This window comes from Dendropsophus ebraccatus, chromosome 15 (assembly GCF_027789765.1).
Source record: "Dendropsophus ebraccatus isolate aDenEbr1 chromosome 15, aDenEbr1.pat, whole genome shotgun sequence".
In the NCBI taxonomy this organism is placed as follows: Eukaryota; Metazoa; Chordata; class Amphibia; order Anura; family Hylidae; genus Dendropsophus; species Dendropsophus ebraccatus.
In genome coordinates, this window is record NC_091468.1 from 6685295 (window position 1) to 6713091 (window position 27797).

General features: G+C 46.8%; 1 protein-coding gene across 6 annotated transcripts; it reads left to right on the forward strand.

Annotated features, from left to right (window-relative positions):
• On the forward strand, window positions 1–27793 carry B3GNT2 (UDP-GlcNAc:betaGal beta-1,3-N-acetylglucosaminyltransferase 2). Of its 6 annotated transcripts, none has more exons than XM_069954480.1 (2): window positions 1–201; window positions 21978–27793. In XM_069954480.1, the coding sequence occupies exon 2, from the start codon at window positions 21987–21989 to the stop codon at window positions 23178–23180; it is 1194 nt and encodes a 397-aa protein (XP_069810581.1). In that variant the 5' UTR covers window positions 1–201; window positions 21978–21986; the 3' UTR covers window positions 23181–27793. The 6 variants fall into 6 exon arrangements, with proteins under 6 accessions (XP_069810581.1, XP_069810586.1, XP_069810584.1 ...); XM_069954485.1 differs by lacking the exon at window positions 1–201 and adding an exon at window positions 20254–20275; XM_069954483.1 differs by lacking the exon at window positions 1–201 and adding an exon at window positions 20282–20445.
• Window positions 27794–27797: the final 4 nt, after the last annotated feature.

Consider the following 27797-nt stretch of genomic DNA (forward strand, 5'->3'; position numbering starts at 1 on the left):
GAGCCCCGCCCCCTGTCTGTGAGTGACACGCAGAGTCCTGCTGTGAAGGCGCAATCAGTGGAGAGTCCAGGCTGAGCTGCGGATGGAGCGGGCGGCTGCACCCCGGTCACTTGGATGCGGTACCGCAGCGGGGAGATGAGGCGGCAGAGAGGATGATCACACCCCGGCAGGAGACACTCCACAGGAACCGTCCCGCCCAAGGTAACCGGCCGTGCGCCAAATGCTGACGGGAGCGATGCGACATTCTATACCGCCTGTGTACCGCCTATAGGGGGCGCCGGGACAACTTCCCACTAGTTACATGGGGAGTGTGGCCCCCGGGGGCCCGGAGTGTGGCGGAGCTGCGGGACGGGGCTTGTTTATAGTGGAGGTGGCCAGCGGGTCACGTGGTGCCGAATAAAGTGCAGGGCTGATATAGTATATCACTACTGAGGGGGGTCACGTGGTGCCGAATAAAGTGCAGGGCTGACAGAGCTGACAGATAGTATATCACTGCTGAGGGGTCACGTGGTGCCGAATAAAGTGCAGGGCTGACAGATAGTATATCACTGCTGACGGGGGTCACGTGGTGCCGAATAAAGTGCAGGGCTGACAGATAGTATATCACTACTGAGGGGGGTCACGTGGTGCCGAATAAAGTGCAGGGCTGATACATAGTATATCACTACTGAGGGGTCACGTGGTGCCGAATAAAGTGCAGGGCTGATACATAGTATATCACTACTGAGGGGGTCACGTGGTGCCGAATAAAGTGCAGGGCTGATACATTGTATATCACTACTAAGGGGTCACGTGGTGCCGAATAAAGTGAAGGGCTGATACATTGTATATCACTACTGAGGGGGTCACGTGGTGCCGAATAAAGTGCAGGGCTGACAGATAGTATATCACTGCTGACGGGGGTCACGTGGTGCCGAATAAAGTGCAGGGCTAATACATTGTATATCACTGCTGAGGGGGTCACGTGGTGCCGAATAAAGTGCAGGGCTGATACATTGGGTCACGTGGTGCCGAATAAAGTGCAGGGCTGACAGATAGTATATCACTGCTGACGGGGGTCACGTGGTGCCGAATAAAGTGCAGGGCTGATACATTGTATATCACTGCTGAGGGGGTCACGTGGTGCCGAATAAAGTGCAGGGCTGATACATAGTATATCACTACTGACGGGGGTCACGTGGTGCCGAATAAAGTGCAGGGCTGATACATTGTATATCACTGCTGACGGGGGTCACGTGGTGCCGAATAAAGTGCAGGGCTGATACATTGTATATCACTACTGAGGGGGTCACGTGGTGCCGAATAAAGTGCAGGGCTGACAGATAGTATATCACTGCTGAGGGGTCACGTGGTGCCGAATAAAGTGCAGGGCTGATACATTGTATATCACTGCTGAGGGGGTCACGTGGTGCCGAATAAAGTGCAGGGCTGACAGATAGTATATCACTGCTGAGGGGTCACGTGGTGCCGAATAAAGTGCAGGGCTGATACATTGTATATCACTGCTGAGGGGGTCACGTGGTGCCGAATAAAGTGCAGGGCTGACAGATAGTATATCACTGCTGAGGGGTCACGTGGTGCCGAATAAAGTGCAGGGCTGATACATTGGTCACCCAGGACAGAGGGCGCCATTCGCAGACGATGTCTGTATCAGAGGAGGTGTCCTATAACTTAGTAACAACTACAACCCCCAGCATGCCAGGAGCCAAGAGTGACCCTTGAGTTATGGACGTAAAGAGCTTGTGGCCCTCCGGCTGTTTCAGAACTACAACTCCCAGGATCCCTGGAAGGAGAAGGCTCCTATACCTTCTAGTGGTGACCTCCGACCTTTATTTTCGGGCAGTGTTGGTGAACCTGTAGCCCTCCAGCTGTGGCAGAACTCTAACTCTCATCATGCCTGCAGAGCGGAGGCTTCGATGGGGAGGATGGGAGTTATAGCTGTGATGGCCGACCCCTCCATCTGTCCAGGATATCCAGAGAGCAAAGACCCCGGGGCACACTGGGAGCCATAGGTTGGGGAAAACACTGGGCATGCTGGGAGTTGTAGTTCTGGGGAAGCTAGGAGTTGGAGATGGTCGTTATAGAGGAAGGATGTGTGACCTTCTCCCTCATCCTATAGCATACTGTTAGTCTATGAATTATTCACCTGGGACATGCTGGGAGTTGTAGTCAGAGAGCCACAACCTGGGGGTCACTACTAATAGGGCGCATAGTGGGGACCCTCTCCCCATCCCCCACCCATAGAGGAACATCTGATCTAGAGGATCCTACAGCACCTGCACCATGAAAAGTGACTCTCCCAGGTGGAGAATCCCTTTAAGGGTATAACCCAGGCACCGTATACGCAGTGTATTTACTGCTGCGATATGCAGCAAATACGCACAAATACGCAGCAGATTAGATCTAAATAACTGAACACAGCATCAAATCTGCTGCGTATACCATGTGTGTGTTTGTACCCTAAGGATACATTGTCAGAGCCGTCCTCTAGTATATTCACTATAGAGCCTCTTATATGTATGGATCTTAGTTCAGACCCCATGCTGGTTCCAGGGCTGTGGGGCAGCTGGTCTCGGTGGTGCAGCTCATTCTGTATATTATATCAGTGTCTGTGGTGCAGCTCATTCTGGATATTATATCAGTCTTGGTCTCTGTGCTGCAGCTCATTCTGTATATTATATCAGTCTCGGTGGTGCAGCTCATTCTGGATATTACATCAGTCTTGGTCTCGGTGGTGCAGCTTATTCTGGATATTATATCAGTCTTGGTCTCGGTGGTGCAGCTCATTCTGGATATTATCAGTCTCGGTGGTGCAGCTCATTCTGTATATTATATCAGTCTCGGTGGTGCAGCTCAATCTGTATATCAGGCTTGGTCTCTGTGGTGCAGCTCATTCTGGATATTATGTCAGGCTTGGTCTTGGTGGTGCAGCTCATTCTGGATATTATCAGTCTCGGTGGTGCAGCTCATTCTGTATATACTTAAGCAGCCTAAAAATACATTCCGCCATGGCTAAATGTGCTGCAATGTGAAACCCAATTAATGTTCTCGGCTTAGCGGACGCTGGGAAGGAATTTCTTTGCGAGTTATCAGTAAGTCCCTGGATACATTATACGTAGATGCAGCAGAGCTGAGTTTGTTTTGATCTGTCAGAGTGGCGGCCTGGGTGTGATGTATAGGGCCTATATACACGTATCATAGTGCTGAATAACCGGCTCGGCTCTGCTTTATCTCTACTCCTATAGCTTTGGTTTGTGTGTGCCGGGAGAGGGAGCAGCTGGTGAGTCTGTATGTAACCAGAGACAGAAACGTTTGGCACAAGCGGGTACAGGCGTCTGTGCCACTGGCTGCTCGTGCCTGCGCGGATACAGGTGTCTGGTCGCCGACTATGGAAATAACCACAGATGTGATGAGAGGAAGGTGCTGACTGGAGCAGTGGGGGTTAAGTCTATTGAAGCTGGTGTAGCCAAACCTTGCAGCCATCATGTAGCTGAGGCAATGTCCTGTGCCATAGGTTCCCTTGCTGGACTCTCAGTATGCTGGACTGTGGGGCAGTGACCCTATAATAGTCAGGAGTGGGGATGAGCGGGAGTCCAGCGTATCTGCAATGATATACCGGTGGCTGAATAAGATGGATACCCCCGGGGGGGGGGGGTCGGGGGTCCTGGTGTATACGGTCTATGGCTGTGTCAATACTTTTAGGCGTTCCTCAGGATGTATCCACCACCTCCGCGGAGCGGGCAGACAGATGGTTCAGCTTTGTACAAACCTTAACATAACCCACTTCGTTCATCTCTAGCTATCAGAGGTAACGGCTTAGCCAAAATGTACAGGCCCCTTTAGATGATATCCGTCTGCAAAGTTATAAAACTATGTTTTTCTCCCAAGCTCAAGTGCCATAGAGGAGGTGTCGATTTGCAGCATGCATGCCTCCTCCCTCTCCCACCCTTCCCTGTATGGCTTCTAGCACTGAAGCTTTTAGCTCAATCATGCAGAGGTGGGGGAGGGAGGAGGCATGCATGCTGCTGCTCAGCCTGCCCTCTATGGCTCTTGAGCTTGGGAAGAAAACATGATTTTATGAATTTGCAGACCTCCATTAGACGGGTTTGTGTTCTCTTCCTATTAGCTCTCTGCCCACCTCCGCAGCTCTGAGTGTGATATAGAGCTGATAAATGTCACTATTCAGAATGCAGCTAATTCTAATAAACCTAATGGGAGGTAAAAGCGGACGAGACGTCCTAATGGCCGCAGATCCTGCACTGTGAGAACTAAGCCGCTGCCATAATTCTTGGGGCTTGGGAAACCTTGAAAGGCTTGATGGAAAGGCCTAGAATCTTGGCGTCTCCTTAGTACGGTTTCATTAGCGTTGTTTGATGATAATGGATGAGGTCTCCATGGGCTCGCTCCCCGGGGACAGGGCAGGCGGCTCTAGAATGAATGTTTACAGCAAGTTGTGTCGTATCTGCTGATCACTGTTATTTACCTGCAGTAATCTCCGTGTTAAGTAATTGTGGGCAGCGAATTATCACTAATCCTACAGCTGGAAAAACCACCAAAGCAACTTTTGCTTCTTTGTATTTGTATAGGGAAACTCCGGGCAGCCTTGTTAAAAAAAAAAAAAAACAAGAAAAAAAAAAAAAACATCCCAGCCCCATAACCTTCCCCTTCCCGCCCCCTCTCCTTCCCCTGTCACATCTGCATCCTCAGTCTCTGCTCAGCAAATAAAACTGAATGGGAGGTGGAGGTCACATGATCTGTCTCCTGAGGGGGCGGGCCAGACGGAGACGGAGTGGATGGCAGGGAGGACAGTTTTTATCACTTCCTGGATGTCAATGAACTTCCAGTGCGGCAGAACTCCGCAGATACAGGAATACAGTACAGACATCTCTAACATTTGATAGGAAATAATCTTCCCTATCCAGAGTTCCCCTTTAATCTTGTGTGTTTCTTGCTTCCTTCTTGTTAGGATCTGTCAGACTGTCCAGGACTGATCCTTGGGATCAGGGTGATATTGTTGGACTGTTGCACCAGTTTGTTGTTTTGATAGAATTTACACTTTAGCTTTGTTATTTCCTGTATGTTGGCTGTCTCCTCGGAGGTTGCGTGTCCCGCAGTGACAGCGAGGCCGAGCTCCTCCGGCATGTATTATACAGCATGTTACATCTATGTACTAGGCAACCATTGTCTGGGGTGCAGCTATCGGCTGTCACAGCAACCAGTCATCCCCATAGGAAATAATGAGGCAGCATGTGATGCAGATTGTAAGGCGGCTGCCAGTCACCATATCCCGTCATACAGGACACGGTGGGATACGGGAAGAATGACTCCTAACCAAACGTGTCCCATAAACATGGTGGCAGTGACATGAAATAAGAACAGGTCGGAGCGGTCAGAAACCGTCCTGAGATACTCGCATCCGTGACCCCCTCAGTGTTGTCGCTTGTTTCACCTTTTGCAACGTGTGAGATGACATCTGCTGCACAGTACAGTGTGTTCTGTAAGGAAAAGATCTGCTGTATAAGGAAGGACCCCGCCTGCCGCCTCCGGCTGTTACACAACTACTATTCCCATCATGTCTGGACGGCTAAAACTTTAGATTTGTCACTCCACCAATGTCACCACCCCTGGCCGTCAGTGACTATGTATGTCATTCTGTAATGGAGACTGTACAACATACATGAATGAATATATATATAATTTTTTTTTCCCCGCGTGTGTGTGTGTGTGTGTGTGTGTGTATATATGTGTATATATATATATATGTGTATATATATATATATATATATATATATATATATATATATATATATATAATATGCGCCCTGCTTCACAACTTGCTGCTGAACACCCCGCCCCCCCAGTTTTTGAAAGGGGAACTATCAGCAAGTAAAGGGAATAGATAATCATTAGAAGGGGGGGTAGATCAGCCATATGTGGGGGCAGGCAGTGATCCAAACTCTTATTGGAATATGGAGTGAACAGCTAACTGCACACAAACAGCGCCGAGGATGAAGGCAAGAGACAGCCCCTCCTCCTCAGTATTGCGATGGATTCGTCTAACCTGCTGATAGTTCCCCTTTAAGTGTTGTGCACATTATTAGCACTGTGTGGATACATCCCGAGGTAACACACAGACACTCGCCCCTCTCTTTTTTTCTCCCAGCATGGAGCCACAGGTCAGATACCACTTAGGTGTTTTTGGGTCTATTTACATGAGTTTCTTTTTTCAGTAATTTTTTTTGTTGTCTCTGCAGCAGCTGCACGATGGCTATGATAGTGACAGCGCATGTACTGCAGCAGCTCGGCCCTCCATTGACTGGTGTCCCTGCGCTGTCGTTTCTGGTTGAGCGGCTCTCGTGTTGTGCAGCAGACGTCTCTGGAGCCTGCCGGTCGGGCCTGTTTGCATAGCGTGTAGCTCCAGCCTCCTGGGCGATGGTGGAGAAGGAACAAGCCCTCCCGGTGTTATATTCTGCCGGCTGTTTCCACTTAACCTCAAGTTACTTGGTCAATAATTAACCTAATGTTTAGCAGCGATCATGTGAGCGCCGAGAGAAGAATGTGCAGCGGTTGTTGGAGTCAGATGATGGAGTCTGTCAGGAGGTTCCCATTCAATCCTCCATACTTGAGGTCGGGGCCGCACACGCTTCCTGCGCTGTGATTTTCCAATCTTAAGGGTCTATTCAAGTGTCCTTAATTACGGACAGAAAATGAGGTCAGTGTACCTCAATGGTCTCATTCACACATCTGTAGGAGTATACAGGCCGTGATCCGTGCCGCAAGAAAAAGGAGCGGCCCCTGTGCCGACTAAAACTCCTCCACGGACAATAGACCAATAGAACTCTGTGGGATCCGTATTTTTGTGGATCGCATTCTGCAAAAATACAAATCTGCAATTCACAAAGAGTGACTAGTTGTTGTTTTTTTATTTTATTAAGCACACTTTTTTTTTTTTTGGTGGAATTTTGCAGATGAAAAATATACGGACGTGTGGACAGACTGGTTACAAAGGGATCCAGTGTGAACTGGTGCATTAATATACATGAACTGATGCCAAAAACGAATGTACAAAGGGGTGTGAATGGTTGGTTATTTTTACTTGATCCCTTTATATTTATTAAAGGGATCCTGTGATCCAGATAATGCTGTATAATCTATCACCGCCATGTTATAGAGGAGGGAGAGCTGAGCAGATTGATATATAACTTTGTGGGAAAAGATTTAGTATAACTTGTAATTTATTGAAATCCCTGATTATTCTGTGTTAAGGAGTCCAGTGGGCGGAGTTAGTCAATGGACTGGACTCTTTAGCATTGAGACATCAGAGATTTCAATGAATAACTTATAAGTTATACTGCATCTTTCCCCATAGAGCTATATATCAATCTTCTCAGCTTCTCCTGCTCTATAACATGATGCCCATAGCTTCATGGTGACGGGTTCCCTTTAAATAAAGCAAGGAGGCGTTCCAGCTTGCTGCTCTGTAGGAGCTCAGGAAAGCTTCTTTGCTTTCAGACTGTATGCTGTTATTTTATAGCACAGAGAGTCACAGATGGAAATACATCAAGGAGACACGCGATTCCTTTCATAACAGTTGTCTTACAGTTCAGCATGTGAATTGCAGCTGACAGTAGATAGTGAGATCCATCAAGCCTAGAAGTAAATATCCCCCCCCCCCCCAGTGACTGTCTGTGCACATGCCAGAGAGTTGTAGTCTGCTTCTATTTAAAAAATCTCAAGTTCTGGAAGACTAATCACCTGCTGTATGTCCTGCAGGAAGTGGTGTATTCTCTCCAGTCTGACACAGTGCTCTTTGCTGCCACCTCTGTCCATGTCAGGAACTGTCCAGAGCAGCAGCAAATCCCCATAGAAAACCTCTCCTGCTCTGGACAGTTCCTGACATGGACAGAGGTGTCAGCAGATAGCACTGTGTCAGACTGGAGAGAATGCACCACTTCCTGCAGGACATACAGCAGCTGATAAGTACTGATAAGTATTTTTTAATAGACTTAAATTACAAATCTCTGGCACCAGTTGATTTGAAAGAGAACCATTTTTGCTGAACGACCCCTTTAATGTCCAGTTTCGTAATGTGGGTCGGACCCCCGCCCACTGATCAGCCAGTTAACTATCTTATGGATATGAATGACATGAATTCTTTGACTCCTTTTTCTGCTGCTGTATCTTACCGCTGGCGCACACTTCACTGCATTGGTACACAGGTGCCCTCCCTTATTATAGCGCAGCTGGCACATCCTGGAAGCAGCGCCCCTCTAGTCTGGTTATGGGGCATGGCTGGTATTGGGCGTATCTGCAGCACCTCCCATAGGCATGAGTGGTGGCGGTTTTGGATAGTGGCAGCCATAATGTTCTAGTCTCGTACATGAGCGTCCTGTATCTATGTGACCGTATGATGATGGAAGTATACGCTGCTGCATCGGTGTGTCACTGGGCGAGACTATTGCATAATGCAGTTATTACATCACTGAAGCTACGTCTCAGTAATAATTTCCATTGATTTCCATGGAACGTTGCGGCTTCCGTTTCACAGAACTTGCAGTCGGTTACAATTGATGAATTGGTCGCAGCTCCGGCTGTATTGTCACCACAGCGACGCTCCGTTACTAAAAGTGGAAGTAGTCAGAGGAAGTCCCTTCAAGATGTTCAGATCTGGTAAAATAGTGACTGGGGAAATGGAGTCCTCGTCTGGTCTCCTTATACTGACAGACGTAATATATAGAAGGGTCGTGTGTCATGGGAGCTGATTAGATTGGCTTCTGAGTATACAGTATTTCTATTGGTCATGAGAGCATACTATACACAAGTGATGATTACCACCCAGAGGACCCCCTTAAGGCGGCCACATGAGTGGTCATATAGATTTGCATTGTCTTCTCTCCACGTTGTCAGACTTGGTGTTTGGAATAGAGATGAGCTCAGCTGGAGCATGCTGGAGTCTAATAGTTCCCCTTTAAATTCGTAACAATCAGCAGGTTAGGCAAATCTAACCCTAGTGGTTACAGGGCGCTGACGATGGATATACCCCTTACCTTTATCCTCCGCGCTGGTCCTCTGCTGTTAGTTGTGCCCAGTAAGCTGTTACGGAACTTTCCAGAGCAGCAGCAAATCCCCATATAAAACCTCTCCTGCTCTCCAGACTGGAGAGAATACACCATTTCCTGGAGGACATACAGCAGCTGATAAGTACTGGAAGACTGGAGATTTTTAATTAGAATTAATTTACAAATCAATATAACTTTTTGAAATCAGTTGATTTGAAAATTATTTTTTTTTAGCTGGAGTACCCCTTTAAGTCAATGGGAGATAAACTACCATATGTGTTCTTATGCAGTGGCAGTATTCCTGGCTGTACATGATGGTGAAGTATTCAGTGAGGCTTTTTACAGTCCATAGAAGTGAGTCCTCTGGATTTCTGGTTTAAAGGGGTTATCCAGCGCTACAAAAACATGGCCACTTTTCCCCCTCTCCTCTCCAGATTGGGTGGGGTTTTGAAACTCAGTTCCATTGAAGTAAATGGAGCTTAATTGCAAACCACACCTGAACTGGAGACAACAGTAGGGGGAAAAGTGGCCATGTTTTTGTAGCGCTGGATAACCCCTTTAATCTTCAGCATCATCTGATCTACATTTCCAGAAGAGAGGTGGTCGGCTCACCTATTTGTAGCGAGATGCTCTGCGGATATATCCACAGCAAACCATATAACGTCCATGACATGGAAAAGACTGTTCAGATCAACACGTCTGGCTGTGACGTCCCAATATGTGATGGTGAAACGCGTCATCTCCATATCATTGGTGTAATATGGCTGAGTAGCGCTATATGTACTGTCTGATTTTATAAGAGTACAAACGTGTTGCCATTGACCTCCAGGACACTGAGCGTGCGCACAGAGTAGCTGTCACTGATGAGAGCCCAGGGTGTCCACGTTATGGGAAGCAGAAACCGGTCATAGGAGTCGGTGAACCCCAAGACGGTCGTAGGTCACCACACTATGGCCGTCACTCTGCTCGGTAAACTTTATGACCGCAACTTGGGGTGTTATTAATCCAGTTGTGTGCGGCCTTGAAATAGTTTGTGAATAATATATTTATTATTATTTTTATTTTTTTTTACCTTTGTAAAACTTGCGGCAGGTTACCTGTGGTTTTTGAGGTTCTATCCTATACTGGGATCTGCCGCCTGATGACTTCTCAGATATCATCCTCTGTTATTTAAAGGAAATGTCTGTATATTTTGGCCATTGTCTTCTTTGCCTTCATTGTTATCTTGCCCGAGTTGTGGCTATAAACGTTCCTGAGAATTCCGTGCACGGCTGTATAGAAGGACACTAGGGCTGTGTTCACATTATGTTTGGTTTCTACAAGGAAAAAGTATTCAAAAAGATCCTGCGACCTGTGGGGCGGGGGTCATTCACTTTAAGGACCAAACCGAGACTACGTTCAGTCTCCATTCCTGATCATATACTTATATCCTGTGGACTGCTTCAAGTCCTGCAAAATAAAAGTATCGGTTCACGACATGGTCCGAAATGTAGAAAGTGTTTTTTGTTTGTGTTCCAGTGCGTCTCTTCAATGTAGAATCCGAACGTGGTGTGAGCCTAATTCAGGCAAAGCAAACCTATTAACTTCTATGGTAAAAGATTTGTGGGCGTGCTCTGTGCAGGAAGGGGTTCCACCACTATTATCATTGGGGTGATCCTGTGTTTTCTGCCCCCTGCTGGGATCACAGTTGCTTGTACTTCGAGCATGCTCACAAACCCCTAAATGCGTCGCGCTCGGGTTCATGAGCGAGCTCGAAGTACAAGCAACTCTAGCTGTTACCGCAGTTCTACCCTCAGATGACGCTGCGACTGCTAAGAAAGTACAAAACCCAAGTCGGAAATTATCCTATTTATACGTTTTTATTTTTCCACTGTGTGAACAAAGCCTTAAGCCCCTATTACACGGGCCGACCTGTCAGATCACGCTCGCTTGCTCCTCATTCCCCACTCGCTGCCGGCGCTATAACACACACAAACGGTGAGCGGTGGGCTGTGGTAGGGGCTCGCCCATAGGAGATGGCGCCAGTCTGCTGACACTGCTGCTGTTACACGGAGCGATGGCCAGCAGACCGATGTTGTAATTTCTTTGTAACATGTTGAAAGACGAGGATCAGCCGACATTGTGTAGCCATCTGATTGTTGCCTAATATGCTGTGTTTACACGAAACGATAATTGGCCCGATCGTCCGATTAACGATGTCGGAGTAACGATTTTTTTTTTTTCATAACGATCAGTGTGTAGACGGTACGATATATCGTACGGAAAAATGGTTTTGCGATGGCACGCACGCAGCCTGGCCCCCCTCTCATCCGCAGGCCCCTGCACCGGCTCGATCGCCACCCCCGCCCGGACTATCGCGCGACGACTGTTTACACGGAACGATCGGCGAATTTTTTGTGAACGACTATTTGATAACATGTTGAAAGATCAAAATGAACGATTTCTCGTTCGTCGTTTGTTAGCTGCGTTTACACGTACGATTATCGTTCGAATTCGATTGTTGCGCAAATTCGCACGATAATCGTTACGTGTAAACGCAGCATTACACCGAGTGATTATTGGCGGTAACAGGTTAATTGGTGTCATGGGGCCTTAGAGGGCAGTTCCATAGAATGACTACTGAAATCTGAGCATCAGCTTCACGGAATGGGGCAGCTTTACATGTCCTATTATCCGTTGCCGTTCCTTCCCGAGCTCTGGTTTCTGGCTGTGCATACTCATGCCGTGGACGATGGGATTAGTGTTGGACGTTCATTCAGATGCGGCTCTATGAGATCACACGCTGTCACGCCAACTGCGAGGACTCAATGTGTATGTGCGTGTTTTTACTTTTCCCTCCTCTCTCTGAGCACCGGGCCAAATCCACATCCATCTAGTTAGTCGCCTGTAGTGGATTAGAGCTGAGACGCTCTCTGCCAGATCACATTGCCATAACTTTGCCAACATAATAAACCCTTGGATTAGGACAAGGGACCATCAGAGCGGCTCTGCTTATGTCGCTGGGACTCGTGGACCACCCAGAACGGTGCTGGGCACTGCTGTTAGGGAGGAGATGCCGGGCGCTGCTGTTAGGGAGGAGGTGAGGGGCACTGCTGTTAGGGAGGAGATGCCGGGCGCTGCTGTTAGGGAGGAGGTGCCAGGCACTGCTGTTAGGGAGGAGATGCCAGGCACTGCTGTTAGGGAGGAGGTGAGGGGCACTGCTGTTAGGGAGGAGATGCCAGGCGCTGCTGTTAGGGAGGAGATGCCAGGCACTGCTGTTAGGGAGGAGATGCCGGGCGCTGCTGTTAGGGAGGAGATGCCAGGCACTGCTGTTAGGGAGGAGATGCCAGGCACTGCTGTTAGGGAGGAGATGCCAGGCACTGCTGTTAGGGAGGAGGTGAGGGGCACTGCTGTTAGGGAGGAGATGCCAGGCGCTGCTGTTAAGGAGGAGATGCCGGGCGCTGCTGTTAGGGAGGAGATGCCAGGCGCTGCTGTTAAGGAGGAGATGTCGGGCGCTGCTGTTAGGGAGGAGATGAGGGGCGCTGCTGTTAGGGAGGAGATGCCGGGCGCTGCTGTTAAGGAGGAGATGCCAGGCGCTGCTGTTAAGGAGGAGATGCCGGGCGCTGCTGTTAGGGAGGAGATGCCAGGCGCTGCTGTTAAGGAGGAGATGCCGGGCGCTGCTGTTAGGGAGGAGATGAGGGGCGCTGCTGTTAGGGAGGAGATGCCGGGCACTGCTGTTAGGGAGGGGATGCCGGGCGCGCTGCTGTTGGGGAGGAGATGCCGGGGGCGCTGCTGTTGGGGAGGAGATGCCGGGGGTGCTGCTGTTATATAGTATAGCTGTGCAGATGCTTGGGTAGGAGAGACAAACCTGTTATGCCGGTCCTCCTTAATGTATCGTGCCAGGATTTGGCTTCATCACGGTTGGGTAGATAACCTGGCGACCCGGCGATGGAATGGGTGGAGTAAAAAGCCCCCCCCCCCCCCCCAACTGATTAGTGGACCCCCTTCACCACCAGCGGGACCGGTCATGCGCACTTGGCGTTGAGCTAAATGCTACAGTGCCAGCCCAGCACTGCGCAGCTCCGCCACGCCCACATACCCCACAACCAGCAGCCAATTGCCCACCATCAGTCGCCCAGAGTCCAGTAAAGCCAATAAATCTATAAACACGGCATAGCGCTACCATTAAAATCAGTCATCAGTCTGTGATCTGTTCCGGTGCTCCCCCTGGAGGTGGCTGCAGGCAAACAGAATCTCATAGTTTATAGGGGGTCTCCATCCTAAGGCGAGCCCATCTGTATGTGGAGTCGGGGAGGAGTTTTACCATCTCTTCTTGTCTGTGAGGTCTCCTGAATGGGCACCGGTGAGGAGGGTCCTGCTTCATGGGGATGGGGTATATAGTAATTTAGGTGGGCTCAGATCTTTAGCAGCTGTGATCAGACCGGGGGGGGGGTCTATACAGTAAGTGCGCCGGCAGCTGCTGTGGCCCCTTGGATCAGGATGTCCTGCCCCTCGTGGTTTGCTGACTCATTAACTGAAGGCTCGAAACTGTAAGAACCGCCATCCGTCTCCATGTATTTCTGCCGTGTGGTTTTACATAGAAACTGCTCCAGAAACCTTTAAACAAAAGAACATACGTACATTGGTGGCTGTTGCTGGTATACGTCGTCAGTGGCCGAGGTGCTTTCCTGTATACACATAGTAATTACTGTGCGCTGGTTACAGGAATCAGGGGCTGCAGTTGGTGCCAAACCTTGGTATATGCTTGTGCCCGAAACCCCGCCCATGTGTTCACCAATGGCCGTGTGACATAGGTGATCCATAGGGATGTGTCTACCATGTGTTCACCAATGGCCGTGTGACATAGGGGATCCATAGGGATGTGTCTACCATGTGTTCACCAATGGCCGTGTGACATAGGGGATCCATAGGGATGTGTCTACCATGTGTTCACCAATGGCCGTGTGACATAGGGGATCCATAGGGATGTGTCTACCATGTGTTCACCAATGGCCGTGGGACATAGGGGATCCATAGGGATGTGTCTACCATGTGTTCACCAATGGCCGTGTGACATAGGGGATCCATAGGGATGTGTCTACCATGTGTTCTCCAATGGCCGTGTGACATAGGGGATCCATAGGGATGTGTCTACCATGTGTTCACCAATGGCCGTGGGACATAAGGCAGTGCTTCCCAACCTTTTCTACCTCGGGGCACACCTTGGAAAAAAAAATTACCTCGGGGCTCCCCGTCACTTTCCCTTTTCCTCTCCATCCGCCATGATGATTTCTTCCAGCTACTTTTCATCTCTTCAGAACCTGCAAGACAAACAATTTAGGCTCTGCACATTTCTAGCAACTTCCTTTTCTTTCTCCCTTCTGTCGGCTCCCAAAGTAACTGCGCTGTTTGGTGTTATGTGCAGTAAAGCGAGTAGGAATGTGGAATGCCCCCTGTATGTAGGATCCCCTGCTGTGCCCCCTGTATGTAGGATTCCCTGCTGTGCCCCCTGTATGTAGGATCCCCTGCTGTGCCCCCTGTATGTAGGATCCCCTGCTGTGCCCCCTGTATGTAGGATCCCCTGCTGTGCCCCCTGTATGTAGGATCCCCTGCTGTGCCCCCTGTATGTAGGGTACCCTGCTGTGCCCCCTGTATGTAGGATCCCCTGCTGTGCCCCCTGTATGTAGGATTCCCTGCTGTGCCCCCTGTATGTAGGATCCCCTGCTGTGCCCCCTGTATGTAGGATCCCCTGCTGTGCCCCCTGTATGTAGGATCCCCTGCTGTGCCCCCTGTATGTAGGATCCCCTGCTGTGCCCCCTGTATGTAGGATTCCCTGCTGTGCCCCCTGTATGTAGGATCCCCTGCTGTGCCCCCTGTATGTAGGATCCCCTGCTGTGCCCCCTGTATGTAGGATCCCCTGCTGTGCCCCCTGTATGTAGGATTCCCTGCTGTGCCCCCTGCATGTAGGATTCCCTGCTGTGCCCCCTGCATGTAGGATTCCCTGCTGTGCCCCCTGTATGTAGGATTCCCTGCTGTGCCCCCTGTATGTAGGATTCCCTGCTGTGCCCCCTGTATGTAGGATTCCCTGCTGTGCCCCCTGTATGTAGGATCCCCTGCTGTGCCTCCTGTATGTAGGTTTCCCTGCTGTGCCCCCTGTATGTAGGATCCCCTGCTGTGCCCCCTGTATGTAGGATCCCCTGCTGTGCCCCCTGTATGTAGGATCCCCTGCTGTGCCCCCTGTATGTAGGATCCCCTGCTGTGCCCCCTGTATGTAGGATCCCCTGCTGTGCCCCCTGTATGTAGGATCCCCTGCTGTGCCCCCTGTATGTAGGATCCCCTGCTGTGCCCCCTGTATGTAGGATCCCCTGCTGTGCCCCCATGAACTAATAATGCCCCCAGAGGTGCCCCCATGAACTAATAATGCCCCCAGAGGTGCCCCCATGAACTAATAATGCCCCCAGAGGTGCCCCCATATACTAATAATGCCCCCAGAGGTGCCCCCATATACTAATAATGCCCCCAGAGGTGCCCCCATGTACTAATAATGCCCCCAGAGGTGCCCCCATGTACTAATAATGCCCTCAGAGGTGCCCCCCATGAACTAATAATGCCCCCTGCTCTGCCCCTAAAAAAACCCCAAAACATCCTTCTCACATAATCGGCGCTGTGTAGCTGCAGGCAGCAGCTCTTCCTCCTCTTCGGGCTCCATCTTGCAAGCCGCAGGGACAGGACCTCGGGTAGGCGTGATGACGTCACATCATCACGCCTGCCGGAGAGGTCACGGCCCGGCCTCCCATAGGCTGCTGGTATGAAGTGCCGGCAGCCTATGGGAGTGAATATAGGAGCAGGACGCTGACACTTCCTGTACCTATATTCTGCTTACTTTAATGTTCCGCCCGCTAATAGTGCTCATAGTGCGGGCGGAACATAAAAGTGATCCGTGCATCCCGAGAAGCTGCGCGGCCGCAGCTTCTCGGCATGCTTAAAGAGACAGCCCACATTTCCCACCGGCACCCCGATTGGGAAATGCTGACATAGGGGATCCATAGGGATGTGTCTACCATGTGTTCACCAGCATATAGGAACATGGCCTTAGGGTAGATCATTAAAGGGGGGACTCCAGCGAGTACTTCTCTCAACTCAACTGGTTTCAGAAAGTCTCATAGATTTTTAATTTACTTCTGTTTATAAAAAAGGCCAGTCTTCCAGTACTTATCAGCTGCTGTATGTCCTGCAATAAGTAGTGTATTGTTTTCAGTTTGGAGAGTAGAGGTTGGGACAGAGGGGGCAGCAAAGAGCACTGTGTCAGACTGGAGAGAATACACCACTGCCTGCAGGACATACAGCAGCTGATAAGTACTGGAAGACTAGATATTTTTAAACAGAAGTATATAACAAATCTATATAACTTTCTGGTACCAGTTGATTTGATAGATTTTTGCCAGAGTACCCCCATCGTGCCTGGACAGTCAGAGCTGAAGCTTTGTGATGATGGGAATTGTAGTTCTGTGACAGCTGGAGGGCCGGAGTTTGACACTTGTGATCTGGACTGATAAATCTTGAGTATCCCGGTCCCCTCCATCTGCAGTAATAGCGGGGGTGGTCCGCACATTGGGATTGTCTATTGCCCCCCTGATGAATGAAGCTGTAACCTCTCCACCAGGTGCCGGGAGACGGCCACATTTGCAGGGATTTTTTTGCTCCTCGCTATTTCACCATCTTCACTTCTCTTGGCCAAACGTGTTTTATCTTGTAAGTCAGAGGTTTTGGACCCGTTCCCTCCTCCCTCCCCACCACACCTATTGTTTGGGGAAGGTGCACGATCTTAGAGGAGATAAACAAGACCGACTTGAAATTCAGCAATGTGATGTTTATGGTACCTGCTGTGGGGGGGGGGGGCGCTTCGAGTTCGTCTATAGTTACGCCGGTTCAGCTGATGTATGTTATCTCTGTATCCACCAGCAGTACTGACCAGGTCTTCAGATCACGGCCATATTCACGTCCTCATCAGCCACCATACATTCTAACCAGTGTTTGTGTTTTTATTGCTTTTATGCTAGTATGTGGTCTCTGATGTTTGGACGGTTCTGTCTCACTTTTATACCAGAACTCTGAGACAGGGACACTTGCTGCTCGTCTCACCAACTGCGGGGAAAAGTTCATGACGTGGTAGCCACGCTGTGCTGGGCCTTGCCAGAAACTTTCTTAAGTCCTAGTATAAAGCTATGGGGTCCTAACTAAGGCTTTGGGATCAGCTGATCATTGTGTTGACCTCCATGATTTCCCTTCTCATTTCCCATGACCAGTTTGGCTACTGGGCATTTATTCAAGATGCTGTCTGTATTCTCTACCAATTTTTCCCCCTCATTTCTTGCTGTTTAAAGGAGGAGTTCACCAAAAAATGTCTTATTTCAAATTAACTGGTGCCAGAGATTTGTAATTTACTTCTTCTATTAAAAAAAAAATCTCCAGTCTTACAGTACCTATCAGCTACTGTATGTCCTGCAGGAAGTGGTGTATTCTCTCCAGCCTGGTAAGCAGGAGAGTTTTTCTGGGGATTTGCTGCTGCTCTGGACAGTTCCTTACATGGACAGAGGTGGCAGCAGAGAGCACTGTGTCAGACTGGAGAGAACACACCACTTCCTGCAGGACATACAGCAGCTGATAAGTAATGGGAGACTGGAGATTTTCTTTAATAGAAGTAAATTATGGTCCGTTTACACAGGCAGATTTATCTGACAGGTTTTTGAAGCCAAAGCCAGGAACAGACCATAAACAGGGAATGGGTCATAAAGGAAAGACTGAGATTTCTCCTTTTTTCAAATCCAATTCTGGTTTTGGCTTCCAAAATCTGTCGGATAAATCTGCCTGTGTAAACGCACCATTACAAATCTCTGGGACTTGATTTGAAAAAAAAAAGTTTGGTGAACAACCCCTTTCAGCCCATGCAATGAAGCAAATCTACAGCCTGGCTTAACTATGTATTTCAGCGCAAAATCTGCAACGTGTCACATATGTCCACCAGATTTTAAATACTTGACAAAAACTAGTGTGAACTATGGCACATATTTCTATTGAATACTATGGGCTTTGCGTAACATGTATTTTATTTTTATTTTCTCAAAGCTTGTGGGACCCGGCCATAGTCATTGTCATCGGAGAAGTATTGTGCACAGTTTCCATATCCGCTGCCAGTAGATTCTGATGTGTAACACACACAGTCATATGTCATGTCATAGTATATGACTAATCTGTGGTCTCAACCACCGGAAATACGGAGTCCGTTCTGTTCTTGCACTTCCCATCTCCAATAATACATTATATACCTGTAGGACTCATCATGAAGTTTTACACATACAATCATTTAAATGCTGCTCTTTCCCTCCCATTGTTCATGTCTCATTGTCTAAGTTACTGACCACCACTCTGCTCTAAAAGCAGTAGTTTGGTTGGTGTGTATGTATGTATATATCAAACATGGTGTAAAGTGATACAGGCCCAATCGCCCCTAGCAACCAATCAGATTCCACATACTATTCCTTACAGACTCTCTAGAAAATGAGGTGGAATCTGGTTGGTTGCTAGGGGCGATTGGGCCTGTATCACTTTACAGCATGTTTGCTAAATCTCCCCCATAGTGTATATAACATGTATACACACCTTTTAAAACTATTTATCTTGACGAGTCCTACAAGTATAACGATATTAGCTGAGATGGGATTATCCCTGTAACCCCCTTTTCTCTATCCCTTCAGGCAGGTGAGTCCAGGTGCTCGGCGTCTGCAGACCTGACAGGGATAACCTGCTCTCTGTCCCAGGATTTGCATACCACCTGCTTTGGAAGGAGCCCGGCAGACAACTGTGATTTTTCAAGGGTTATTTTAAGCCTGATTTTCCTTTTTTTATTTTTTATTTTTGCATTGTGTGATCTAATGGAAGGTTGGCACAGCTGCTTTACATGGATGGCTCACCGGAAGTGGGCGCAGCGGCTATTTTAGGAGATAGATTGACCCCTTAGAGTGTGTATGTGTAAGTATATATATATATATATATATATATATATATATATATATATATATATATATATATATATATATATATATATATACACACAAATATATATATATATATATATATATATATATATATATATATATATATATATATATATATATATATAAAATATGATTTTGCTCCTTAGAGTTCTGTTTAGACATGAAGCTGTTACAGTTCTGACACCTTATAATTACATTGTTTTCCCCCTGCTCTCTGGGGAGGGCATGGCAGTTCTCATTTCTTAGAGGAAACCACCCAGAACTGCTACAATCTGAGCCGATCAGGATCAGTCACCCCGCACAGCACTCGTGCAGCACTCAGGCGGAGCGAGCACACTTGGTTACAGCCAGTTTCTCTCTTCTGCTGGGTGTTCGGCCGCCACTCGCCCCGGGGCACCTGCAGTTTTTTTGCATCAGCATGACGTCCATTATACCTCCAGGTGTTTGTTGACGGCCCCTAAAACCTCTTGTAGCATTCGTCATGGTAAATGTTTTTGCATATACAATCGTTCACCAAACTTGTCTGCCGCTCTTTCCCACCCATTGTTATCTTGTTGTCTAGGTTACTGACCACCACTCTGCTCTAACACCAGTGGTCTGGCTGGTGTGTATATATAACGATAATTTAAATGTATAGAGATATAATATATATTCTGCTGTTAGAGCAGAGTGGTGGTTAGTAACCTAGACAACAAGATGTCAACAATGGAAGGAAAAGATCAACCTATCAGGAGGAGGAGGAGACAAGTTTCGTAAATGATACTATGTGCAAAAATATTTACCATGATGAATGCTACTATGTTATGTACAGTGGGAATCCCCCTTTATCCTGATCCCTACAGGTATATACTATATTATATATGATGGGAATCCCCCGTATCCTGATCCCTACAGGTATATACTATATTATATATGATGGGCATCCCCCACATCCTGATCCCTACAGGTATATACTATTATATATGATGCGATTTCCCCTTTATCCTAATCCCTACAGATATATACTATAGTATATATGATGGGAATCCCATATATATAATATATCAGCCAATGAGCTCCTCGCTTATATTTTCACAGTCTGGGTGTTATAGTAAAAGCAGTAATCTGATTGGCTGTTCGGTGCCTCGCTGTGTGGTTTGTATATGTGAGGCCGGTTGGGAGCTGCAGCCATTGCGGTTGAAGGTGACTTTCAGGGCGGCTGAGAAGCACGTAATGGCGGTGATTTCTTTCCTCCTGGCCGCAGTCTGGTGGATTAGGCCCAGCATCGTGTCCTGATGTCATAAATTCCTGGCATGTCTGACACTTTTTGGCGCGGCTCTCCCCTCACTTCTGTTAGCAGATTACGGCCTCTGGTGTGAGCTGCTTTTCATTTTTTTTTCCTGCTTTTTTTTATATGACTGCTCTATAAGGCGGCCTGGAGACATTATTAACCCTATGATGCCAGCAGCGGCCTGACAGATCATAATGGGCTTCTTACTGTGCGGCAGAAAAGAGAAGGTTTCATGTTTTTCCTTTGACACATAGGCCCAAAGCCTGAGGCTTCACTACAGTGTTACCATGGAGACCTGGTGGGCATCTGACCTACACATACACACACACACACAGGAGGTGGATAGCATTGCAGTTGGTGACCTAAATTACCCACGGTTACCTTGACAACACTGCATATGACATCATAATCTGTTATTTTGCTTTCGGCTGTAAACCTGTTTAGGGGTACTACCATCACTAAATCTAGTTTCATGTACCCCGTTAGGGAATGTTGGGGGTCCCCAGTTACGGATCTTCCCCTTAGCTAAAGTGAAGATTACAGGTGTCAAACTCTGACCCTCCAGCCTCCAAAACGACAATTCCCATCATGCTTGGACAGCCAAAGCTTTAGTTTACTGTCCAGGCATGATGGGAATTGTAGTTTTGGAACAGCTGAAGGGCCTGAGTTTAACACCCTTGTCTTTCTGGAGGGACCTATTCTGTTCTGCAAGCCATTGATTTGAATGGGTAATACTTTGTTTACCCTATGGGGGAGCTGTAACAACTCCCTGATGCTGAGAATCCTTTCAAATGGGCACTGTATTTATTAAAAAAAAACAACAACAACAACTTTTGACTTGTTCCATTTTCATCACTAGCATTTGTCGGGGACGTTCTTTTCCTGCCCTGTCTTCATGGGTGGAAATGGACATATAGAAGTTTACGGGCCCATTTCCTGCAGGTAAAGAAGTGTTTAGCCGCGTGCTTCTCCCTGCAGTTGGTGGCTAAGCTAAATTTTCACTTGTCAAGTTTTTTTTTTTTTTTATGTATTTATTTTTTAAATGAAGGGTACATCTTTATAGATTGTAATGATTTAGACACTGATTCTGCATCTAAATCCTGACTCAATCCGCCCAAGTAATGTTAGATCACAGTAGTGTATGGTAAACTTTTAAAGGCATTTTTTAATACATAAATGAAATTTATACAACTCCGCCCACTAGCTGCTGATTGGCAGTTATCTATCCATGCTGTGAATAGGCAGTTAGCTGTCACTCAGCAGCTGGTGGGCAGGAGGGGTGTGACAAGAATCCTATTCTCCTGCATATTAGAAGAACGGCTGAATGGATTGATGTAAGTAATACACCGTTGTGTTCAGCATTTCTGTCACTAGTTTATGCTGCCCCCATTTACGGAGGCATAAACCTAGCGACAGATTCCCTTTAATGTTACAGGCTGTAGATCTGTGTCAGGCGGAGTACAGGAAGCACTGACAGCAGGGTCTGGCATCTTCACAATTGCCACCACTTTAAGCTGTTTTAAATGTAAAACTCGTTCTCTGAAGTGGCGCAACTCTTAGATCCTATGAAGTGAGATCCTGTGCACATTACCTGATCTGTTTCTTTCCTTTCAGGTATGAGAAATGAGTGTTGGAAGGAGAAGATTAAAGTTGGTGGGGATCCTAATGATGATAAACTTCTTCATCTATGTCATTGTCGAAGTATCGAAGAGCGGCAGTGACGAGGGCAATGGGAAACGTCAGGTTCTGTTACCCACCGGCAAATTCTGGAGGAAACGCGCGGCCAGTGGCGCTTATTGGAATAGAGAGCAACAAAAACTCGACAGGTTGTACAATCCGATTCTCAACCTGCTAAATAACGTTACTGTAGAAGAGATGGTGGCCTACAACGCCAGTCTGCTGAATTCCTGCGATATGGATTCAACCATTCAGTCCGAAATAAAGGACTTTGAGAACTTGCCGGTCCGTTTTAAAGACTTCCTTTATTATTTAAGATGTAAGAACTATTCTCTGGTGTTGGATCAGCCAGAAAAGTGTAAAGATAAACCTTTCTTGCTGCTGGCCATCAAGTCCCTTACGCCACAGTTTGATAGGCGACAAGCCATACGGGAGTCTTGGGGCAAGGAACTGAAAGTTAACAACATGACTGTAGTCCGGGTGTTTCTCCTTGGAGACACTCCTCCGGAAGACGATAATCCCGATCTTTCCGGCCTAGTAAAATATGAAAGTGACAAGTATAATGACATCCTACTTTGGAATTACAAGGACACTTTCTTTAACCTAACCCTTAAAGAGGTACTCTTTCTGAAGTGGGTAAGCCATTCCTGTCCTGACGTCCAGTTCATCTTTAAAGGTGACGATGACGTCTTTGTGAACACCCATCAGATCCTGGATTACTTGAAGACGTTGTCTGCAGAAAAGGCCAAAGATTTGTTCATTGGGGATGTGATCAAGGATGCCGGACCCCATAGGGACAAAAAGCTGAAGTACTACATTCCTGAGAGCCTGTTTGAAGGTTCTTACCCACCCTACGCTGGGGGCGGAGGCTTCCTTTATTCAGGCAATCTTGCTTTAAGACTTTACAATGTAACGTCTAGAGTTCTCCTATATCCCATTGATGATGTATACACGGGAATGTGCCTTGAAAAGCTTGGGCTTGCTCCGGAGAAACACAAAGGGTTCAAAACGTTTGATATAGAGGAAAAACAGAAAAATAACATTTGTTCGTATTCCAATTTAATTTTGGTTCATCCTAGGAAACCCCAAGAAATGATTAAGATTTGGTCCAAGTTACAAGACTCTAGTTTAAACTGTTAAGACGGGAGTGCATGGTCTACGCCCTGCGGAAGGAGTTCTGATTTGCACTGCTTATATTGAGGACGTGTGCCGAGAGTCCACGTCTGGCCACTCTGAATGTTTCTGAAGACTTTGCGTACCCAGAAGGCTGTTAACCTATAGCTTTTGTTTTCATGTGTTTCCTTTTTTTTAAAGTTTTGTCAGACGTAGTCAGTCTTAGGTTTATGTCCTGTTTGAGTGGATTGTTTTTTTTTTTTAAACACGCAGTTTTTTTTTATTAAAATGCGTCTAGCATATTCCTTTATTTGGGATCACTCGGTTGTCCTATCCATACGTCGGGCTGATGAGTTTTGTGCACAGTTCATCTAGGAAGTATGGAAGTCGTTGCTGTAGTAAAATTGGTACCTGTGTCTTTATTAAAAGCGGCCCTTACGTGTAAAGCTTGGTCTTGCTAAATGTGTGAATTTGCTTACTGTGTGAAAGCTAGTGGCCGTTCAGAATCCCTTTTCTTCCTCTATTTGACGGCTTCTGCTGCTTTGAAAAACACATTGTCTGTTTCATTCTTTCTTATGATGCACCGTTTTATTTTTTTTTTTTTTTGTGGGGGCAGGGTACTTTTTGAAGCGCAATGCCCCTAACTTCCTTTCCCAAAAACTTGGAGGTTGATGATGCTGATATCTATTCTGCGATTTGTACAATCCTTAAAGGGGAACTATTAGCAGGTTAGACAGATCTAACCTGCTCACAGGGTGCCGAGGAGGATGATGTGTCTATTACCTTCCTCCTCAGCATCATTTCTGTGCTGTTAGCAGGTTAAGCCTCAGTCCGGAGCACCGTTAGGAGCATTGCTCTGCCCCCAGAGCACTGAACCAGCCCGCTCCTTCTAATGATAATCAATTGAGCAGGTGGGGGGAAGTTCTCCTAATGGTGCTCCAGACAGAGGATTACACTGCTAACAGCCCTGGAATGGTGCTGAGGAGGAAGGTAAGAGATATACCATCACCCCTCAGCTCCCTGTGCACTTTATGGAACTATTAGCAGGTTAAATTAGTCTAACCTGCTGATAGTTCCCCTTTAAGAGTCTATTTAGAGGTCATCATATCTACAACATTGACATGTGGAGGGATTTTTTAAAGGGATTAAAAACATGGCTGCTTTCTTCTAAAGACTATCACACCTGTCCTCACGTGTGTTATTACTGCTCTGCTCCATTCACTTGAATGGCTTTCCATAATGCACGCAAACTGTTTCTGGAAGGAGGCGGCCATGTTGTTGTAATCCTGCAGAACCCTTTTAACCATTTCTTCTGAGCTGCGTTGTTCTATCCTTGGAGAAGGGGGGGGTCCTTCTTGACTCCTTGTCTATCAATAGGACCATTTTTATGCAGCTGATCTCTCGTTTCATCATGGTTTAGCTAATGATATCTAGCAGGTTTGAATTTACTCTTGGCCATAATGTTCCCTCCATGTCTGCTCAATGCCTAGAAGCAGCACCACAAGTCTCTTTCAGAAAACCTCCCATTTATAAGCAAATAGCAAGTTGCGCTTTAATGTGAATATGCATGTTCTAAGTGGAGTTAGGCCTTACATGGTACAGGGGTGGGGGTGATGGGATTTCAGTTTGAAGTATGTATGTTGTCTACAAAAAGTGAAGGAAAAGGATTTTTACCGCCAGTCCGTTTCACTAGTGGCCTTTATAAGTATCCTTGGGAAGTGTTGCAACCTATCGATATAAACTGACCTGCCTGAGGTATAAGCTAGCGGGCAGGCGCTCCTTGCGTGACCATGTGATGTTGTGTCATTGTTAGGCCACCTATCTATTATTGCTGAGAATTTCCAGATACAGTATTTTACATATCGTGTTAGAGAGTAACACTGTCACACGCAGCATGATATTGCATCTACTGGGTGGTATTACCTCCGATCGCCTTCCCGTAGGGCTCCAAAGTTATATTATATACCCTTTATTAAGAGTTTCTACTATGCTGTGATAAGAACAACCATTGTACCGCTGTATCACGAATATTATATGCATATTATATCCGAGTGGTTCTTTACTACATGTTGGGGATAGTAATTTAATTGTTATATTTGTTTTTTGTTTTTAATAAAAGGTTAAAAGAACAGGCTTGTTCCTTTTAGGTATACGATATGTGTTCCTTATGCAACCAAGTAAGAAAAACTTCTATTTTAATAAGTTACTATGTACACAATGCATCACCATGGTTACAGACTACAAACCACCTGTGTAGTCTGATCCTGCAGTTATTCTCCTATCTTTCTGTCTTTTCCTCTGATCATATTTTTTGTATAGAAAGTACTGTATGGTTAAAGAGGGAATCGCTGCACACCATGCAGGGCTTGTTTTAGGCCGACACATAGGCTTGCATAAGAGTTGTAATCATGCGTTACATTTTTGTGCCACGGCATCTCGAATTTTCTAGAGTCCTCACTCAATGGAGATAACACCGTACACAGAACACTTGTCGTCTGATTCCCCACAGGTGCAGAAGTTGGGTGCCGCCCTAGGGAGTCTTGGGAAAACATGGATACAGCCATAGGCCATATCTGGGTTTCCTGGCAGCCATAGGGTGGCATCCAGCTTCTGCAGCCGTTGGGATCTATAACTGAGGGTTCGGATAACATTGCAAAACCTGAACAGTTCCGCCCAACATGAACCACTTGTTGGCCAGGAAGGGAGATGGAAAGGGATGAGTTTAGTCCATGGACCTCCATAGGTGTTGTATGCAAAAGATGGCAGATCACTGCTGTTGGGCTGCACTGCAGCAAAAAAAAAACACTGGTTGCAAAATTGTACACCGCCTTTAACTATCCTTGGCATAAATTGTTAGAAGCACTGACACTATTAAGATACAATAAAATGTCCCGTTAGATGAGATCTATTCCTCACTGTTTCCCAGCTAATGTCAGTGAAGCCTGGATGTGGCGGTTGCCTCTCCCCTGCACAGTGCAGCTTCCATCTCTCCCGCTGTGCTGGGATATGCTGAGCAGGTTCATTGAAGTGAATGTGTCTGGAAGCGGCGCTGTGCAGGTAGATGCTCTGAAGGAGCCGCAGCTATAATAAGGATCCATGGGAGTCCTGGAAGTCGTATCCTCACCAACCAACCATCTAAAATAGGGGGCTGTAAAAGGTGCGCTATAAAACGAAGATCTCCCTCCTGCTCCATAATTTACCATTTATAGAGAGCAACAAATGTCCTGGAGATGGATTGAGCTCATGGCTGTATTCTTGGTCTATGTTCCATATGATATATGTGTATATGGCCATACAGCCCTTGTCGCACCATACAGAGCTGTAGGTACCTCTTGTGCTGTCAGTTGATGGGTCCATTTAGCATTATACTACAGGCCAGTGCTTTCTAGTACCCCAGCCTATAAAACATGCCTTGTTAATGCATAATTCATCTGTATCGCTCAGACAAATGAATAGCATGGTCCTATATAACCCTTTAAATCCTGCTTTACAGACAGGCTAGGCGGTGATAGACATGTGCAATAATCCCATCCATATCATTCATTGTCTTAGGACTATAATAACAGAATTTTGGTGAAATGAGGCAAATCTATTTTTTTTATGCTTTTATATTTTTTTTCCCTCAATCTGTTAGTTTATTATCCAAAAGAAACACAAACCTCCTGTACTCTGTCCATATCCTCATCTGTTGTCTGATCTTTTAATGTATAAGCTATATATTATACTGTGTATGTATATTTATTAGTTTTTCTATTTTATCCATTTGCAAAAAGTCAGCCTATTGTTTTGATGTTTGATGATTGCACCTTTTGTCTGTAGCTTCCTTCCTCTCCTCCTCTCTTCCTTCCTTTCTCTCCTCCTCTTTTCCTTCCCTCCCCTTTTCCTTCCTTCCTTCCCTCCTTTCTTCATCCCCTCCTTCACTCCTATTTTCCCTCCTCCCTTCCTTCCTCTCCTCCTCTTTTCCTTCCCTCCCCTTTTCCTTCCTTCCTTCCTTCCTTCCTTCCTTCCTTCCTTCCTTCCTTCCTCTCTTCATCCCCTCCTTCACTCCTATTTTCCCTCCTCCCTTCCTTCCTCTCCTCCTGTTTTCCTTCCTTCCTCTCCTCCTCTTTTCCTTCCTTCACTCCTATTTTCCCTCCTCCCTTCCTTCCCTTCTTCCCTACTCTCTTCTTTCCCTCCTCCCTTCCTTCCTTCCTTCCTTTCCTCCTCCCTTCCTTCCTTCCTTCCTTTCCTCCTCCCTTACTTCCTTCCTTTCCTCCTCCCTTACTTCCTTCCCTTCCTCCTCCCTTACTTCCTTCCCTTCCTCCTCCCTTACTTCCTTCCCTTCCTCCTCCCTTACTTCCTTTCCTCCTCCCTTACTTCCCTCCATCCCTACTCTTCTCTCCTTTCTGTTTTTTCCCTTTCCTTCTTTGTATGCCTCCTTTTTTTTATTAGAACTACTGAGCTGATGAGTATATATTTGTTTCTGTGGTTTTGCAGTTTGTATCTTTTTCTATTTGATCTACTGTCCCTATTTTTCTATTTCTTTGCACATTCTTAGAGGTTTTATAATGAAGAATACGTTACAGACACTTGAAGGATTTGGGGTTCATCCCGCAGCTTCTGTCTCCCAAAGATTATTAAAAGAAAGTTTCAAACCTTGACTCC

What these genes read in the sequence shown, in the direction of transcription:
- B3GNT2 (XM_069954480.1), top strand. Translation starts at nt 21,987, where the DNA reads ATGAGTGTTGGAAGGAGAAGATTAAAGTTGGTGGGGATCCTAATGATG.